The 20,513-nt window shown below is 45.6% G+C and overlaps 1 protein-coding gene across 1 annotated transcript in view; it reads right to left on the reverse strand.

The window, feature by feature from the left end:
• Positions 1-542: 542 nt before the first annotated feature.
• PTH1R (parathyroid hormone 1 receptor) overlaps positions 543-20,513 on the reverse strand; it is a 122,955-nt gene continuing 102,984 nt past the window's right edge. The window contains exons 7-13 of the mRNA XM_069859174.1: positions 19,558-19,711; positions 12,253-12,313; positions 10,014-10,080; positions 6,393-6,487; positions 3,901-4,042; positions 3,237-3,278; positions 543-2,070 (exon numbers count right to left, since the gene is read on the reverse strand). Coding sequence (XP_069715275.1) covers positions 1,708-2,070; positions 3,237-3,278; positions 3,901-4,042; positions 6,393-6,487; positions 10,014-10,080; positions 12,253-12,313; positions 19,558-19,711 — 924 coding nt within the window. The 3' untranslated portion in view covers positions 543-1,707. The remainder of the gene's footprint in view (positions 2,071-3,236; positions 3,279-3,900; positions 4,043-6,392; positions 6,488-10,013; positions 10,081-12,252; positions 12,314-19,557; positions 19,712-20,513) is intronic.

The following is a 20,513-nucleotide window of genomic DNA, read 5'->3' on the forward strand; positions in this document are numbered from 1 at the left end:
GATTGTCCTGTTGGCCCTGTCTGCATCTTAAAGGATTCCTGCAAACTTGCCCTGTATCTCTATCCTATTCCATTTGAATAATGGCCATGGGAGGTCAAAATGCTTCAAGTACCAGAAACTTGCCAAGAAGGAAAAAAGAAATAAGAAAACACCATGAGGAGCTGAATCCTACAGTGCAACAAGTAATGGTGATGCTATGACAGGGGGTGATGACAGGGTCCAGGGTGACTCAGCAAGAGACCTTCCTCTAGGGAACCATGTGCTGCAGCATGAAGTTTGGTCACTGTTCCTAATTTCCCACTTCTTGAATCATGCTTGGAAACCAGCAGTGAACCTTCCTTGGATGCTCAGCTGGTGCGAGGCGGCCCCAGCACAAAGCATTCTTAGCCAAAAAGGGCTGAACCTCTTCATCATTACTAAAAAGATTTAAGATGTGTCAGGAAACGACCTTTTGGCACACCTGGTTAAAGCCACCAGCAAGGGAAATTCTACACAGTGACAAAATCTTCCCAGTCCCTCTCTCCTGTAGGAAACCATCAGAGGGAAACCATCCACGAACAATTCCTGTGATTTTATCCAGCAAGTATTGTCTTCAGATCTTATGAAGGTAGGTCTGGCTGGCTGTATCCAGCAGCTTGTGCTTCTGGGTGATACAATCAGAATTTGAAGCAGTCTTTCTCCTCATGAGGGTTGGGACTAGTGAGAAACAGGAAATTCAGAGAGTAGAAGCAATTCAAAGGTTTAAAAAGACGACTGAAGCCTGTTTCCATGAGCATCCACAAAAAGGAAAGGCTGAGTTAGCTTCGCTCCAAGCTGATTTTAGTCACACACATGCACAGGCACACATACCCGAGATCTACAAATCCCCCACCCTCCTTCAACCCACTTGGTGGGCCCCTCTCCACTGCTGCATCTGGAAGAACAGATATGTCGCACATTCTGATAACCACATTTTCCATCCTAAAATTGCCCTGGTTTCTGGCTCGTTGCTGAGAATTGGGTCAAGGAAAGGAGAACAGAGTTTTCTGCCTGCATCCAGCAACCATGAGCTGTTAACCCTGCCCACTCCTGAGGAGCATTTTGCCAAGGAGTGGGATTGCCCAATGGAATAACATGCAACCAGTTGTGCTGAGCTGTCCTGTGTTAAGCATTTATCTGCAAGAATGCGCAGCTATGACCCTCAAGGAGGCTTGGTTGGTGTTATTTGTGTGTTACCAGGCAGACTTTACAGGGAAAGAGCAAACCAAACTGAAGATGCTGATGCCCAAGGTGGCTTGTACCCTCGCAAGAAAATGGCTCTGTACACGCCCCGCAAGATTCTTGCTTTTCGGGGTGTGACTCCTGCCCTCCTTGGCTGCCCACGCTCTCCAAGAGGTCCAAGGACCACGTGCTGCTTTGCAACCCTCCCTCGCGAACTCTTAGTATCTCTGTTGTTCAGCAGGTAGCAAGGCTTGTGGGTCTGGAAAGCCCTGCCTCCGTTAACACCAGGGAGACTCAGATCACCGAGCATATGGATGTGATCGACAGCTGGCCACGTTGGTGGCTCACTTTTTTTTTTCCCATATAACTTAACCTCTCGTTCCACAGAAGAGAGAATCTGTATGGAAACCCTTGGCATCCGATGTGTGGCCTGATACTCTTTTGCCCACTAAATGCTCTCCAAGAACCTTTTTCATCCTTTTGCTTCTTTTCTTTCTCCTCCTCTCTTTACATCACTGTCTCTCTCTCTTCTTCTACAAGTACTGTGGGTCTGTCTCCATCATAAAGCCCAGAGCCATTCAGGTATTCCTCATCTTTGTTGTACTGCTCTGGTCCAGAAGAAGGCATGGAGTTCTCAGAAATGGAGCCATTTTTTACATAACCTGGCAAATTCCGGTGTCCGTTGAGGGTCCCTGGTAATAGTCTCGTATTGAGATGGAGGGCAAGTGCCCCTCTTGTGGCTACATTTGTGATGCTGGTGTGGGAAACCATTGGTCCATAACTGTAGGTTGTGCTCCCACTTCGTGCTTTCCTTTTAAAGTCAAGTGCTAATGTCCACCTGCTCCATGACTTCTTTATTTCTGCTTGGACCTGAGAGAAAAGAAGGGGAAAAAAAAAAACATGAGAGAGGGGCAGAAAGCATCAGAAAGAGGTAGCATCCACAGACAGAATGGTTGAGAAACTATCTGGGCCGTGAAGGAGAAAGGAACAGTAAATTCACATTAAATCTGCCCTTTCCAAATGAAATAGTTGATGTTGAGAAGCTTGGATGGCTGAAAACATCTAACTGAAAATGCGGATTGCCTCTCTCCCAGGGTTAAGTGAGAAGCACATCCAAGAGTGGGTCAGTGTACCATGAGCATCAGGTATAAGTGGCAAGGACCACCTCAGGAGGTGCCTACGACTCTAGAAGTTTCTTCTAGAAATGAGTTAGCTTGAGACTGAGTATCCTGATGGCTAAAGTTAGGATGAGATCAATTCCCCTTGTGGTACGCATTTCATCTTGATTTTGTGCTGCAGAACTTCAGCAACTTATCCCTAGTTGTCTTTCCCCTTAAAATCTGCAAACTTGGGCCAAATCACCCTTATGCTGGGCCATGAAAGTAGTTCTGTTCTTTCCTGATGTGCATCCATGGACCATCTCGTTTCTTAAGTTGCAGCCATCAAGGTCATGAAGGTGGAGAGAGGGCTGGAGCACCTCATGTACGAGGACAGGTTAAGAGTGTTGGGGTTGTTCAGCCTGCAGAAGGCTCCCAGGACACCTTAGAGCAGCTTCCAGTACCTGAAGGAGGCTACAAGAAAGCTGGGGAGGGACTTTTTCCAAGGGCTTGTAGTGATTGGATGAAGGGAAATGGTTTTAAATTGGAGGGGGGCAGATTTAGATTAGACATCAGGAAGAAATTCTTCATTATGAAGGTGGTGAGGCACAGGTTGCCCAGGGAATCTGTGGATACCCCATCCCTAGAAGTGTCCCAGGCCAGGCTGGATGGGGCTTTGAGCAGCCTGATCCAGTGGGAGTTGACCCTGCCCATGGCAGGGGGGTTGGAACTGGATGATCTTTAAGATCCCTTCCAACCCAAACCATTCTATGATTCTATGATTCCAAGAAAACTGAGGGTATGAAATTTCTATGTGGACAGACAGATCTTTCACTGAGAGCAAATAAGGTTGTGTCTCTAGAATATGCTGATGTGCATCCACGTTAGTTAGTGTGGAATTAACAAAGGAGGGAAATAATTAAGAAGCTGGGGACTTACCTCTCCATTGCAAAAACAGTATATGATGGCAACAAAAAATCCCTAGAAGGAAGAGGAGGCAATATATTAATGTCAGTGTTGCTGCATGCATCTCCTTCTTGATGGTTCTGCCCAGCATCCCTATGTTTCTCCTAAACTGATGACATTCATAATATGTTGTTTATAAGACATTTAGGAAATCAGTAGTACATGGCCAACAATAAAACACAGCCAGTTCCCCGTAGACTATTGAGAGAGTTGATGGACTCTATAAACGCTCTGGGTCATGGTTCAGCTAAGAGGTCCAAACCTAAAACTGGAGAATCCATTCACAGGACTGAAAGACAACTCGGGACAAGCAATTTAGAACCTAATTTGAAAGAACTTGTCTCTGAGCATCTCTACCAGCTTATACCTAACCTGGATCTAAAGATATTTATTTTGTGAAGCAAGTTATCTTTCAACAGGAACATTTTTTTGTTGGACACACCGAGCCTTTATAGGTTGTGTTTTGCAAATATAAAACATACCAGACGTGGAAATACTTTCAAATCACCTTGTGAATGAAATCTGGTGTATTGTAAAAACAGCCCTGCTTCCAAAGACAACACCTTGTATTCTCAATTCCCACCCATCGCCACTGAAGTTCTCGCATTTTACCCCCAGAGTTTAACAGTTACAATACCTGGAAAGAGTTGAACAGCATTTCATAGTGCATTTGAACTTGCCAAAGAATCCCTGACACATCTGTGTATGGCATAGCCATGAAAACAATATAGTGAACGCCAAACAGAGGCATAAGGACGAGGGTAGATTTCAGCAGCTTCCTGCAGGAATGAGGAAAGAGGAAATTAGTGGATGGAATGAACCTCCCAGCCAGGTTCGTCCACCTCATACCTTGGGCATGAGTATTATGTAATTTCTTGCTCGTGTTCCCCTTGGCTAGGCTTGGCTATCTTACGTTTACACAAGCATTGTGTCCACCTGTGATTTAAAATTGTTGCTTCTCTTAAGGCATGTGACACAACCCAGTCCATCCTGAGCATGTCTCGATGTCCCAGTTTAACACTCTCCATGTCCATGTGCTGTAGCTACTGGAGATGAAGACACTGAGATGTCTTTTTCAGCCTCCAACTATTCATAGAATCGTAGAATGGTTTGGGTTGGAAACAATCTTAAAGCTCACATAGTTCCAACACCCCTGCCAAGGGCAGGGACACCTTCCACTCAAAGTCCCATCTAACCTGGCCTTGATCACCTTCAGGGATGGAGCAACCACCACTCCTCTGGGCAACCATGGCCAGTGCCTCGACATCTTCACAGGAAAATGTTTCTTCCTAAGATCTCATCTCAATCTCCCCTCTTACAGTTTAAAACTATTCCCTCTTGTTCTGTCCCTGCCCTCCCTGATCAAGAGCCCCTCCCCAGCTTTCCTGGAGACCCTTTCAGTACTGGAAGACTGCTCTATAGTCTCCCCAGAGCCTCCTCTTCTCCAGGACGAACAATCCAAACTCCCTCAGCCTGTCCTCATATGGGAGGTGTTCTACCCTCTGATCATCTTCATGGCCCTCCTCTGGACTTGCTCCAACAGATATTCCCAGCTTTGGGTCAGGATCATGGATAGAGAGTGGAACGGTGACTGGAAAGTCCTAAGCTTGACCCTAAATCCTCTTGCCCCTAAAGGATGGTTCTGCTTCAGCTTACAACAACTCAAAGTGGTCCTGTGCAACCTACAGCAGCTGACACTGCTTGAGTAGGGTGGTGTGGAGTAGAAGACCTACAGAGGTCCCTTACAACCTCAACCATTCCATGATTCTGTGATTCTACCTGCTTATTGAGGCAAGACATGAAGGTCCATCCCGGGTTACTCCTTTAGTGCAATGAGCAGGGCTGATGGAGAGGGAAGTGCATCTAGGAGCAGCGCTATTCTAGATATCGAGAGGAAGAGGATGGTGCACTATGGGCTCAGCAGAAGGTGAAGACTCTCACTTAGGAGGTGCTTCGGACTGTACCATCACCTGGGAAGCTCCTAATTAAAGAAGCAGCTCCACCTCAGCATAAGACCAATGTCTGGGGCTTGAAGGAGGTAGAGTCCAACCCTGAGTACTTGGCTGGGTTTGCTCTTGAGGGAACCAGCCTTGCCTGGAAGTGAAGCTAATTGAAGGATTAAACCTTCTGCCAAGGTTTACAGCACGTCACCAAGTGCAGGCAATTATTGAGAAGGGCAGACATACCCACCAGAAAGGTCTGGTAGCTCCTCTGTCCAGCAACTGGAAACTACAGAGGGAATTTAACACATTAAAAGGAGAAGGCCCCATCGAAACCTTAATTAATAGCAAGCTTCAGCCCAGGAGAAATAAACAAACAGATAAATCAGAGCCCTGACAGGGCAGCAAGTTAAAAACGGGGAGGTGTTTTCCTGCCAAATCTCATTCCTACTTCAGATGAAACGTCTTGTGTTTGGAGAGTGAGATGGTTGCAATGAGCTCATGGTTTGCAGCCCAACTCATTCTGCTCTCCCCACTCTGCATGTGTCATGCTGGTCAGTCCAGTTTAGGAGATTATAATCCTCAGGAGCTCTCAAGCAGCTGAGGTGTTCTAGCAATCTGCTTTTTCTGACCAGTTTTGACAAAACCTACAAATATTGCAAATTATCAAGAGAGAAGAGCTGGCAGAACAAAATAAAATAAAATAAACAACGAATGGCCAGATTTCCAGCAAAGAGTCAGGCATCTTCCTTCATTTCAGCAAAAGCCCTGAAACACCCGCTGAAGTGCAGACTGAATAAAGAGACCGAGTTTTATAAAGCACTGGAGGGAAATAAAGAGGAGTAAATACATCAGTACAAGTTTTAGGGACTCCAACAGCGTAAATATTTTTGAGCTCTTGGTTCAAGACCAGCACAGTCACTTCCAAACTGGCTGAAGAGGCTGCACTCTTCTCTTTTATCCTATGAGGCAGGTCCCTCAGGTTGGATTTGAAAGGTTCAGGAGATATTTAAACTACTGTTGGTTCATTCTCCATTACACGACTTGGAAGACAGCATTCTTCTCACCTTATTTTAGGTGTCTACAGTGTAGACATCACGAACTATTCACCGTGGTCTCCTTCTACAGTTAAGGAGGTGCAACAGGGATTTTGATGTCTCCCCAGAAGTAGAGAGGTTATGTGACCCACCTGTACTGTTGTCTTGAGTCACACCTCCCTGCATTCGTCTCTCGTAGCTTGGTTGCTAGGACTCTGATAATGTTGATAAAAAGAATAAAATTTACCTGGATGAGGTGGGGAAAAAAAGACAAGAAAGAAAGGAAAACTGTTAAAAACAGTCAAGACGTTGATAGCGTTGTTGAGTCAATGCTTTCCCCAGGATGAGTCAAGGAACCGCGGCACCCAGTGGCCTGATCTTGCTGTGTACAAAGCTTCTCCTGGGAGGGAACGTGTACAAAGCTTCTCCTGTGGAATGGGGTGAGATCCACAGGGAAGACTCAGTGTCTGGTGGGACTTGGTCAGCTGTGTTTGATCTGAACTGTTGTGAAAGAGAAGGGGATGGCTTTCTCTGCCAAGTGTGAGCATCTCACATGGAAACACCAACATCTGAGCCACAGCACCTACACCAGCCCATCAGATATTTGATAACTGGGTGTGATATCAATATACCCAGTGCTTACTGGTCATTTTGAGGTATGGGCTACAGACAACTCTCAGTATTTTCCATGTAATAATTTTTTACAAGTCCATACAGTGATATGGGTCATTTTTATGGTCTCTTAAACCTCTCAAACTTCATTTAGTGATATTAGGTTATATTTGTCTCTTGCAAGATCAAGATGTCCTCAGGCTGTGAGCAGCATTAGTTGGCTGCCTTTCTATATTTCCATGTGAAAAAGGAGAGCGAGCAAACTGCATCATGATGAAAAGACAGAGTAGACCTAACTTAGATACGACAGATCAAGAATGCAGAAGGGCAATATAACTGTTAAACTTCTGTTGTACGTCTACTGCTAAGTCTCCCACTGGCGGAGTGTTTAGTAAAGACCAGATAAGGACAGCAAGGAATCTTCTTCCTGTGCAGTGAGCCACATTTATGAACCCACCTTGGGGGAGCTGCTTGACTAAGCGAACCTCAACCAATATGGATGTACTCATGGTGATCCACTCAGCAAAAGGTAATGGCAACATCTCATGGCTACACTGCCACTTCACAGAGATGAAAAGTGGGGAGACGTTTGAGGAAGTCCCAGCTTTTTGGAGCTCTTCAGAGACTGGTTTTGCTGGGGCTGGGATTCCACCTCCTGCTGCCCCAGACAAACACATTCCTGGGACAATGGCAAGGCCAGAAGTCTTCAGTGGGCAGATCCGTATTTCTGGGCTAACAGTGATGCCTATAGGTTTCACTGGAGGCTTGCAGTAACCATTTGACTTCTCAGATGCTGGTATAGCAGCATTTCAAGGAAAATAATTACTGTGCCACATACAGGCTCATAGGTTTACACCAGAAGGGATCATTGTGAACCTCTAGTTTGATCTCCTGCAAAGCAGTCAATAATACCTCCTTGTATTCATTTGTGTTTGAGCTATAGAAGGTCTGGGTTTCAGAGTTTCCATGACGGAGATCCTCCCACAACCATGGTTAAGTCATTCCAACGGTTAATTACTCTCACTCTTAAAACAAGTAGCTCCCTGAGCCACTGAACGAACATGGCCTGGTTTGCTATGGCTTTGTCTTCTGTGGTTGGATTCCTTCTCCTTTAACGAGGTGCAAGTTCATTTTGAACAGCTTTCCTCTGTGTTAAAAATGGGCTAAAGTTGTACTACACTGTTTTCCTTCAAGGAGCATTAACAGGATTTCTCTCCTGTATCTATTTGACTGTTCTCACAAGGTTTGTGGGAATTTAACATCCATGCAACACCATTGCCTTAGTTACATTTTGTTGGAATTTACTGACTGGCACAAAAGTTATAAGGAAGGGATGGATAGACCGACAGGCAGAGAAGCCCAAAGCCTGGGGGCATATAATTAATTTTCATTGGAGACCAATCTGAAAGGATGAAAAAAAAGGCAGACTTTGCTTCTCGGATGAGTTTTTCTAGCTTCAAAGGCTCAAAAGTGGGATCTTGTTCTGCGTTTGTCGGCTAAGTTGAAGATGTCCAACCTCATCGCAGTCAGGAGGGAAACTCCTCCGACTTCCTGAAGCACATGCTAAAGTTTAAAAGAAATCTAGACTACTGAATAACATCAAAGTTAGCAGCAGAGTGGAGGGATTTTAAGCCCCTCAGCCTCCAAATTCTCTCCAAGTACATCCAGAAAATACCTAACTTAGTCCAGCAACATGTGACCAGCCAGTGTGGGAATTGAAAAGGCAGCCAAGCGAACAATGTGAACCCACAGAAATTAAACAGAAACAACCCACAGAATATTTTTGCATGATAAACAGCTGCATTTGCAAATAGCCAGGGTCCAAGCACAGCAGAGCCTCATGGAGAAACATTATTTTTACAAAGATGAGCCTCAATTGAGCTCTTTCTCCTCTGCTAATTGGGCTTTAAATTAAATGCAATGGGGTTGCTGGCATCCAACTTGTTGAACTATCTTAACTTTCTTCTCCATCCTACTATTTCATCTCCAATGACCACGATGTGGGCTTGGTGATTCGTTTCTTCCAAGGTACAGAACTAATTGCTAGAGCCAGGTGGAGAATTTCCACCAAAAGGAAATTCTGATGAAGAAATAAGCTCCCCTGCCTCGCCCCAGTCCAAAGCAGCTCACCTAATTGCACATATAAGCACAGTCACCTCAGAAACTTTCCTGCTGTTTATGTGAAGACGGCTTGATTTTCTTCTCACCAACACTAATTGTCTTCCAAGGCCTCCTGATTTGTGAGTGAGAAGGAAGAATATAGAGCTTGATGCAAACCCATATGAAGACTATAGAGAGGTTCTTATTGACACCACTCAGCTACCCGGTGGATGAATGTGAAGGGGGACTAGGATGTTTGGGAGTGGAGAAGCTCTATTGCATATGTTCAACTAACCATCAGAAGAGGGAAAAATGGAGACCCATAGGGAAAACAGAGAATGTTGTTCATGAAAGATGGTTCTTCAGCTAATTGTACAATGCTTAACACACATAACCACCCACTGAATTCCCCTTGTGCAGATAATCACATCTTCAAATGATCTCTCCAGCCTGTGAGAGTTCAGTCCTGTGTCTGGATAAAGTCACTTATATCCTTTCTGTTCCCTCTGGCTCCTGGGTGGGGGCTGAAGTGATCTTCCATCAGTGATTAACATCACGTCCAGTCGTAGCTGCAATGGTTTAACTTTTATCCCCACCTTTGAGGTATCCCACGCTTTCATCAGTTCAGAAAGATGAGCCAGAAACAGTCTGATGACACCGAATCTTGCCCAGGGAAAAGGTTTGGTCCAGCTACAGAATCCACTAGAGATACCTGGTGATGCTCATTAAGACCCCTTAAAGTTTCCAGCATCTCATGGGTTGGAAATACTGTCTTGAATGTTTGTTTCATTAATGATTTTTGGGTCTTACCCCTGTATCATTTTTCTCTCCTAATTAAAACCTGAAATTGCTCATAAACGCCCCTGCCATATGAAGCTATTGAACTTTCAGGCAGGTCAAACATAAGGCCCTTAAAGTCAATATACAGAAACCCCACACTATTAAGTCTAGAGATGGGTTAACGGGGTGATTGGAGTTGATCAGCTTGCTCAACTCTTCCTACTGAGCCTGCACTGACCAAAAGCACTGCCTCCCACCCCTTGTGATCAGCCAGTACTCACCACGATAGCTGCCAGGATGGGCACCTGAATAATCCATTTTAAATTGCCAGCACTCAAGTCCCAACACCTGAGAAGAGATTGATATCCTGTCAGGATGTTACTGGTTACGAAGAGCATCAGCATCAATCATCTCATTGGATAACTTCACCTCGGAAGGATGGGTCCTTCCAAAGCCTGGTGCAGTGGAAGAATCTAACTCTAACCCTGCCTCCAGTCAGCCTGGCTTCAAAATAGCCTTTCGCCTGCTGTTATACCATTAAATATGTTTAAAGCTGTGCTCTCCAGATGGTGGAGCAGCTCCTTCCACGGTCATCAAGACCTGTCCCTTCTGGGCAGGAACTCACCCTTTTCCAGTTCTTCACCTCCTTTCCAGAAAATAACTCCACTGGCAGTAATAAAGCTTCCATGAAAACAAGAGAGGCAGGAATGGCCCAGTATCAGCCCTCGGAATACAACTCTACATGAGGACAGGTCCTGCCTGTAGACATGGTGATGGGGACAATACAGTGGTTCTACATTGAGTTCCTGGGCTTCCTTGAGCCCTGCTCTTGCAGTGAGACCCAGCCACTCCCTACAAAAGCCTTTATCTCCTTTTTGCATTCAGCCCTTATCCAAATGAGGAGTGGAAGGGCAAACTGTTGGTGGTGTAGGTGTTGGGCTCTGGTCCTCTGTCTGCCAAGAAGGGGCTGAACACTGTTTCCTTCCAGGAGTTTCCAGGAGCCGTTCAATAAGGTCACTCAGTGTTAATTACTCTGTTTGAATTCTCTCCAACCACGGAGAGAGGACTGCCACAGGCTTGTCTTTATCTGAGCCAGACAACCCCCGCATGGCAGCTGCAGTTTTCATTTCACGGGCCAAAAAGCTGCCCAGGCAGTTAGTCAAGGAAAGCGAGAGGCAGGGGCAAGGAAACCACCGGTACTGGCTGAAAGGCTCTACGAGGATGAGCCAGTGCCAATGCAGACACGTCACCCTCCAGAAGCTGTGCTACTGCGTTCTTCCAAACCTGGAGCTGAAATCCCACCTGGAATACAGTCTCCTCCCAGGTAAAGCCATTTGCAAAGGTACCTGGGGACCCCCACTTTTGCTGGCACATAGTGGGAAGATGTCACATGTTGTGTGGTCAAGCTTATTACTGGGGGGAAAAGGGATTGTTTTGGGCTTTGGAGATTGGATGTTATGGATCCTTCACTAGGCTGACTGTAAAAATATGAGGCCATGAAGGTGCATGTGTAGGACCAAAGAAGCAACTGGTCTGGTGTCTTGTTTCTGACAGCATCCAGAAGCTGATATTCAATGTAGAACAAGCGAGCAGCTAGTTATATTTTTCTATTATAGAATATTCATCCAACAATCTGCAGTTCAGGACAGCTTCATGAGCCAGAATATTACTGAGTATTTAGCACTTCTGGAGGACTTTATCTTCCATGAACTTGTACAAATGCTTTATAAACCTAAGGATATGCTGACATCCACACCTCCTGCCGTGAGGAGTTACAACCTCATCACCTCATCAGCTCCAAAATCCCTCATTTGACTGTGCTGAAACTGTTGGCTCCAAACTTTGTTCCCATTCATTTAGGATTTTAAAGATCGCTGTCCTATCCCTGCCTAGCTCTGAGCAGTCCCCTTTGGCCCCAGGGAAAACAGCTACACGTGTTCACATTTATCAAATACTGTAAAATGAAAGGAAAGAGAGGAAAGTTCCTGCCTACAGGAAAGCTGGGCAAGGGCTTTTTTATTGGGGGGTGCAGGGGTAGGATGAGAGGTAATGGTTTTAATCTGAAAGAGGGGAAAATTAGATGAGATAATGGGAAGAAAATTTTTACTGTGAGAGTTGTGAAGGAACTGAAATAGCCCAGGCTACCCAGAGAAGTTGTGGGTGCCCCATCCCTGGAGGTGTTTGAGACCAGGATGGATGAGTCTTTGAGGAACCTGATCCAGTGGGAGGTGTCCCTGCCCATGGAAGTGGGAATGTAACTGGATGGGCTTTGAGGTCCCTTCCAACCCAAACCATTCCATGATTCTATCATTCTATTGTTCCATGAAAGCTGAAGACACCTCAACCTTCCGTGCTGCGTCCACCCCGAACCCCTAAAGTTCACTGATTTCATAGTAGAAATCAGTTCAGCCTTTGCCTGGTTCCTTGTTCTTTTATTTTTCCTTTTGATTCACCCATAACATCACCATTGCTCAAAGCATCACACACAAAAGAGAAAAAAGAAAATCAAATAAGACTTACTCTGTGTCAGCTAGAGTGGCTCTCACGCTGGCCCACGCTGTAACAAATACAGCAGGGAGTCCTGCAAAAAAGCACAGTTTAGACATAGTGAGTAGGGTGATTAGAGGGCTCTGTTACCATAAAAACCTGGTGGAATGGGTGGAAGAGGAAGGTAGAAGAGAGGTTTAACAAGGCCAAATGCTGGGTCCTGCCCTTGGGGCTCAACAACCCTGGGCAGTGACTAGGGGAAGACTGGCTAGAAAGCTGCCTGGAGGAGAAGGACCTGGGGGGGTTGGTTGAACATGAGCCAGCAGTGGCCCAGGTGGCCAAGAAGGCCAAGGGCATCTTGGCTTGGAGCAGAGCCGGCGTGGCCAGCAGGGCCAGGGAGGTTCTTCTCCCTCTGGACTCAGCACTGGTGAGGCCGCTCCTCGAATATTGTGTTCACCTCTGGGTTCCTCCCACCAGAAGGATGTTGAGGCTCTGGAGCGAGTCCAGAGAAGAGCAACGAAGCTGGTGAAGGGGGTGGCTGCACTAGAACCTCTGTTAATGTGAGAAACTCACTGTATGAAGCAGATAAATGCTAGAATTTAGGGCTATCCTTGTAAAATTCTGTAGCCAAAGGTTCACTCCCAAATGAACAACCCTTATTTCAGTACAGTTACACTGAGCATAATCTTTTCCTGGTGAGAAGTGAAAGAATCGCCACTATCCAAATGCAATCTTCTATTTATTTTTTAGGGTCCAGTTCTGTGTTATTTCTACAACTGAGCTCCCTACTGGCTTGCCTTAAAAGGCAGGATTAAATCCACAGTAGCTTCTATAAATTCGAGAAGAATAAGCCCTTTCAGGTGGAAAAAAAGGTAAAAAATAAATAAAGGCGACATTTATCACCGCTGACTGTAAATATGCTGTTCATAGTCTAAGCTCACTGGGGCTCGGCACGCATAAGCACACGCTTAACTTTCAGCATGCACTTAAGTCTCATTAGAGTGCTTAAAGGCTTTCCTGACCACGGACGCTTTCCTGAGCTGGGGTGTGGAGCAGGGACACCTCATACACACGTGGACAACGGGGCTGTTATCTTGGTTGGAACCTTTAAATGCCTTGGTAATATAAGAAAGCATAAATAATTAAACACAGAGCCTCACTCAGGACCAGGGCAGCAGCACTGCCTACAAAGATACATTTATAAGGAATGCACCCCGCTCTATGGCTGGCAGTGGAAAGAAAATACTTAACCTATTGCACTGGGAACCTGTGAGCACGTTGAAGCTAAGGGCTTGGGGAAAGTGATGATTTATTATAACAAGGACCTTCTATTTTCTCCTCACTGTTAATTGCCTATCTATGAAAAATACGTGTGTGTTCCAAACTACGGGCTGAGCTATCTAGGACTCAAAACTCATGTAACTTTGCTGGTATCATTGGTGATAATCCAATTTATACTAAAGGAGGAACTGGTCGTGTTGAGAGAGTGATGTGCCTGCTCCCTGCCTGTGAGGTGGAGGATGGTCACCTGCTATTGTGAAGCTCTAAGCCTGAAAGATGGATTGTTTCAGATGGATTGTCTCCAAGGCTGGAGCACCTCCCATATGAGGACAGGCTGAAAGAGCTGGGGTTGTTCAGCCTGAAGAAGGCTCTGAGAAGACCTTATAGCGACCTTCCAGTACCTGAAGGAGGCCTACAAGAAAGCTTGAAAGGGGCTTCCTACAAAGACATGGAGTGATAGGACAAGGGGGAATGGGTATAAACTGGAGAGGGGCAGATTTAGACTAGATATTAGGAAGAAATTCTTCACTGTGAAAGTGGTGAGGCACTGGAACGTGTTGCCCAGGGAACTGGTGGCTGCCCCATCCCTGGAGATGTTCAAGGCCACGTTGGATGAGGCCTTGAGCAGTCTGATCCAGTGGGAGGTGTCCCTACCCATGGCAGAGGGATTGGAATTAGATGATCTTTAAGGTCCTTCCAACTCAAACCACGCTATGATTCTATCATTCTATGATTTGGAGCTGTTTGACACATACTTGTTCCTCTCTAGCCTGTCCTGCACCTCAGAAGAGGTGCTGTTCCCATTTATACTAATCCTGTGCTCTGTTCAAGGGTCCTAGCAACAATAAAATTTACAGGAGAAAATAAACATACCTAAAAAATCCTTACGTGTGGATTTACTGTGTCCAGTAAGGATGCCTGAAATATTTTTGCAAAACACACAAAGTGAATGCCTGGCACCGGTTTTATTGCTGTTTGTCTTTCTGTGTCTCTCACATCATTCTTTCTTTGGAGTGTGAACAATCGTAAATGTTCCTAAATTAATAAAAAGTGATTTTCCCACTCCCTTTCCTCTGCCCCATTTTTAGATTGTTTCTATGCCAACATAACATTCAGAGTCAGGGTTATCAGGTGATTCCTAGAGTTCAGTCTTTTCCTCCCACTCTGGTAACCTGATCTTGGAGCTCAAGTTGTGCCAGGGGAGGCTCAGATTAGGTATCAGGAAAAATTTCCTCATGGAAAGGGTTCTCAGGCCCTGGAAGAGGCTGCCCAGGGAGGTGATGGAGTCCTCATCCCTGGAAGTGTTTAAAAGATGGGCAGACAAGGTGCTTGGAGATATGGTTTAGTAGTAGACAGGTAAGTCTTCACTTGTTGATCTCAAAGCTCTTTTCTGACCAAATGATTCTATGATTCTATGATTTCAACTTAAAGAGTCAGAAGGTTTTCCTTTGCCTTTACCATCTTTTTTATATTTTGAGGATTATGACTGACTCTTTTGATGCCTCCACTTGAAATTCCTGGTCTGTGATGCCCCAAGACTGACAATCACTCCTGTTGAGCTCTCACCACGCCCGTTTATGGCAGAGCAATCAACCACAAATTCAGAACTTGGGTCCTCAAAGTTAAACATCTAAAGATAACACCAAACATCAAGATATCAGAGAGAATGCAGCTCAGCCAGCAGGGAAGTCACACATTATTAGATGCATCTGGCCAGCCCACTAGGGAAAGGAAAGTCTCCAAAAAGCCTGTGATCTCCTGGGAAGCTGTGAGTGCAGACATGCAGACGCATGGATGGATGCATGCATGTCCTCTGCCTTGCATGTATATACCCCACCCCGTGCATGGCCAGGTTGAACCCCCAACGAGTGGCGAAGCTGTGAGTGACTTCTACAGAATCCACATTGTATGCGCTGTGCATTTCGAGTCAACACACACAGTGTGTACAATGCAGGTGCTATAAAGTCAGGTGTCTCCTCATCAGCTGGAAAATGTGCGTGCCGCAAGCTGGGCAAAGTCTGGTGGCCACCCCAACCCCCTGCTCTCCTCTGTAGCTTTCCTTGTGTCTGTGGCTTCTAGCAGCTGGAAAAATGACTTTCATGCATGTGTCAAAGCTGTGAGTAAGAGAGGTGTTCTCAAAGCAATTGGTAGGAGAAGAAAGCTTATGAATAAAGATCTCATTTCTGCTGTGAGGGTGGTGAAGTACTGGAACTGGTTGCCCAGAGAAGTTGTGGATGCCCCAGCCCTGAAAGTGTTAAGGAACAGGTTGGATGGGGCTTTCCTGATCCAGTGGAAGGTGTTCCTGCCCATGGCAATAGGTTGGAAGTGGACGATCCTTAAGGTCCCTCTATGATTCTTAAATAGGTCTTGAGAAATTTGGTCTTGGTTTTCTGCTATTTGAAAACCACTCTGAGGAACAATGCACGTGGGTTTTTTTGGTCCTTCTGTCAAGGTTTCCTAATATTAACTAGGACTAATAATACCCCCTTATGCCTCTCATCCTTTAGGTACAAATATTTTCAAGCCAGGATGATAAGGCCAGGTTGGATGGGGTCTTGAGCAACGTGGTCCAGTGGGAGGTGTCCCTGCCCACGGCAGGGAGGTTGGAACTGGATGATGTTTAAGGTCCGTTCCAACCCAAACAATTCTATGATTCTATGATACTATGAGTCTATGATTCTATGAGTTCTGCTTAGATTCAGGGCTCGATGTCATGGCTCTTTGGACCTGGTCATCTCTACCAGTAATACATCCATCAATTTGTTTTTTCCAGGTCTCCCCGTAACTCTCATTTGTGCCGTAGCTGAAAGCCAACGCAGCCCAGCCGAGGGTGGGGAGGGGGAATTAACATGGTGTGAAGAAAAAATGCCAGTGGAATCAGCTTGGGTTTTCTAGCTATTGGTCATGCTTCTTAGACTTCCTTCATAAAACAGCTGCAGGGAACCTGAAGTATGCTGGAGAATTTATTGTTGCCCATAATATTTATATATTTTTATACATATATATATATAAAAAATATTTATTCATTTCATCGGGTGCTGGCAAGGAACATGTTCCTTTCTGTCATCAGTGTCTCCCCTGCAAGGGCACTGTGGACTTTCACGGAGCTGTGAGGATGTGGACTGAAAAGACTCCACAGAAATCCTTGGGTCTGACATCAAAGAGTAACTCTATGTTCTAGTTTCCTCAGTAGTCTGGAAATAAGATGTTATAGGATGATTTTTGCTCCCAACCTCCACCTTGGAAATTTCCAGGCAGGATAAATCCACTGCTGTTTATTGTTATACAAACATTAAAAAAAAAAAAAAAATCCCAGTTTTTGGGGCAGATTTGTCTTTTTTTGTACCTATGTGGAATGTCATAATTATTTATCGCTGATTCCTTGTCATTCATTGCTGTGGTATGGGCAGGATCCAGTGCCCACTGCAGGGAACTGGAGTTTTTCCACTGACTCCAGTGGGTCTTGGATTGGGTTGCCCTTTCCAGTGCCCAAAAACTAGCAAAGCAATACGTCTGTGCGGGTATGTGTGTGTACATTATCATGCTAATCAAAACAAAGCAAAAACAAATGGAACTGGAGGGATCCTATGTTCTCATTCCAGAGGAATTTAAATTGAGCAGCCTCAAACTTTTGGAAGCACATAGACGATTGGTGTTGTGACAGGTGTGACTTCAGCGTTGTGGTTGCTCTGATAAAATGATTATACTCTGGCAGTGGTTGGAAGAATTAATGAGAGGCACCCATGCCTCTTCAGCTGTTTTCCTTTGGCTGCGTTACGAGCAGCATCAAGTTGTTTTTTTCTTGTTAAGCATATGGCATTATTTTTCAGCTGCTTCCTTCTCTTCCAGAATTTGCTTTTGGGAATTGCTTCTTTAAGTCTTTACAGTTCAGTGCCATTTTATGCCAAGTGAATTTTACGTAGCTTGAAGGTTTTGGAAGAAAACCTTCTTGGTTTTCTTGGTTTTGGAAGAAAACCTTCTTGGTTTTCTTCCAAAAGAAGGTTGGGGTTTACTTCTGGTTGGGGTTTACTTCTGGTTTTGATTTTCGTTCATTTATTTTAAAAAAAGAGGTGACATCGAAAGTCCTCTCTGTCTCACAGCAGTTGGCATGCCCCAAACCCAGACTGGGATGGGTGGCCGGGCCTGAAGACTGGTGGTAAATGGAGTTTATTCGAGTTGGTGGCCAGTCACAAGTGGTGTCCCCAGGGCTCTGTACTGTGTCCAGTTCTGATCAATATCTTTATCCATGATCTGGATGAAGGGACTGAGTGCACCCTTAGTAAGTTTGTAGATGACACTAAGCTGGGTGAAAGTGTTGATCTGCTTGAGGGTAGGGAGGTTCTGGAGAGACAGGATGGAGTCATGGCTGTGTAACCAATGGGATGGGGTTCAACGAGGACAAGCGCTGGGTCCAGCACTTGAGACACAACAACCCCACGGAACATTACAGGCTTGGGGAAGAGTGGCTGGGAAGCTGCCTGGTGGAAAAGGACCTGGGAATGTTGGTTGACAGCATCTGAACATGAGCCAGCAGTGGCCCAGGTGGCCAAGAAGGCCAATGACATCTTGGCTTGTATCAGAAACGGTGTGGCCAGCAGGTCCAGGAAAATTGTCCTTCCCAGTACTCAGCATTGGTGAGGTCACACCTCAGATCCTGGGTTCAGTTTTGGGTCCCTCACTACAAGAAGGACATTGAGCCACTGGAGCAAGTCCAGAGAAGGGCAACAAAGCTGGTGAAGGGGGCGGAGAACAAGTCTTACGAGAAGTGGCTGAGGGAGCTGGGGTTGTTCAGCCTGGAGAAAAGGAGGTTGAGGGGAGACCTCATCACTGTCTACAACTGCCTGAAAGGAGGTTGGAGTGAGGTGGGGACTCATCTCTTCTCCCACGTAAAAAGTGATAGGACAAGAGGAAATGGCCTCAAGCTGCACCAGGAGAGGTTCAGATTGGATATTAGGGAAAATTTCTTCACTGAAGGAGTTGGCAGACAGTTGCAGAGGCTGCCCAGGGAAGTGATTGAGTCACCATCCCCGGAGGTGTTTAAAAGATGGGCAGATGAAGTGCTTAGGGATACGATTTGGTAGCAGATAGATATGTTTTGGCTTGATGATATCAAAGGTCTTTTCCAACCAAGTGATTCTATGATTCTATAATTCTATGACCTGGAAACTAGGAAGTTGTTCCTGGGCTGTACCTTTTAGAGGTAACCATAGACACCATAGACACCTCTGAAGAGGTTTTTCTTGCTGTAAGCTCCTTTATGAAGCTACACCCCATTATTCTTAGCTATGCCCTCAAGGATCATCTAATGCATTTTTGGTCTACCTTATAGTTCACACACTTCAGACAACCAAGAGCAGGTTTTTTTTATTGTCCTCAGCCTACCAGCACCTCGTAACTCCTCGCAAGCAAAAGTTAATGCCAGAAGTGAACAGAAAGCACATTCTTGTCTGAAATGTGTGTGCCCACAATGCCTTCCAGTAATGAGCACCCTCCTTGCACCCACATCCTGCCCCTTTCTCCTTACTCTAAGAAAAGATGCCCAAGTTAAAAGGAAAGGGGGAAAAAAGGCTTCCCCACAAATTACAGGTTTCTGCTGGTGATCCAACACTCCTAAAATCTCAGGAGCTTTTAAAAGCTACTGAGATCTGAGGTAGGGAAATGGAGCTTAGGTCTGCTGTTGCGAACAGATGCTCACAGCCTCACACAACTGTCCACTCCTCCTGCCCAGAGCTGGTTTCTGAGCAGGAAGCACTTGGTGCACTAAAATCAGCATATCACACACATGCATCTGCTGCTCTGGAAGGATGGCAAGATGTGCTGTCTCTTAAAGCCTGAGCTGATCCTTCCAGAGATCCTGGAAGTGCCACAGTGTGGAGATCACAATTTAGAAATGAGGTTTCACAAGAGAACTAACTTCTCTTTGCAGAAGTCACTGTGTCTCTAATGCTCACCCTGCCTCTGCCCTCTCTCCTATATTTATGTCTTTGTATTATTTCTTCAAAAACTACTTCCAACAGGCTTTGTTCAGGTCAGCTGTAAGGAGCAGCCTTGACTTACCCCAGCCAAATAACGTGAATCCCCAGAGATACTTCTTCTCTGAGAAAAATGCCATGAAGATGAGGCTGTGCAGATAGAGCCCTTCCACCAGAATCCAGTAGTAATTGGTTGCCAGGAAGTAGAGGAAGAAGGTAACAGCTACTTTACAGCCCACCTGCAACGACCACAGAAAGACAGGGTTATGTGAAGAACATGATGCGAATTTCTTGTTCTACATAAAACCATCGTTTGCCAAGAGGGGCTGGAAACCATGGTGGAGAAAGGGGAAAAAAATCAGAAAATCATGTTGAAGGAATTTTAGCAGGGGGTAAAGTCTACACAAAATCAGAAGAAGTGAAGAATTGAGAAGAAAGCTTTGTCTCGGCCTGAAATCTTGTCTCCTATAGCAGGTCAACTAGGCAGTGTAGGAGGACAGGACACATGAGGACAGATGTTGATCTGATCCTACTCTCTCCTAACCCTGGTGATGAGGGACTCACATGCTTTCTAAGGCAGCTGTTTTTTCATCTTTTCCATGTGGCTCTTGTCCAAGTTAGAGAACAAAGGGCTGTGGCCGAGTCACCTTGGTCAGAGTAACCTGGTGCAAGCCACAGGATGATTTGGGCTGGAAGGGATCTGAAAGATCATCCAGATCCAACCCCTCTGCCCCGGGCAGGGCCACCTTCAGGTGGATCAGATTGCTCAAAGCCCCTTCCAACCTGGTCCTGAACATTGCCAGGGATGGGGCACCTACAACTTCTCCGGGCAACCTGTCCCAGTGCTTCACCACCCTCACAGTCAAAAATTTCATCCCAATATCTAGTCTAAATCTCCCCCCTTTCATGTTTAAACCATCACTTTGAAGTAGAATCATAGAATCACAGAATCATAGAATGGTTTGAGTTGGAAGGGATCTTAAAGACCATCTAATTCCAAGCCCCCTGCCACGGGCAGGGACATCTCCCACTAGATCAGGC

Source organism: Phaenicophaeus curvirostris, chromosome 6 (assembly GCF_032191515.1).
Source record: "Phaenicophaeus curvirostris isolate KB17595 chromosome 6, BPBGC_Pcur_1.0, whole genome shotgun sequence".
NCBI lineage: Eukaryota > Metazoa > Chordata > Aves > Cuculiformes > Cuculidae > Phaenicophaeus > Phaenicophaeus curvirostris.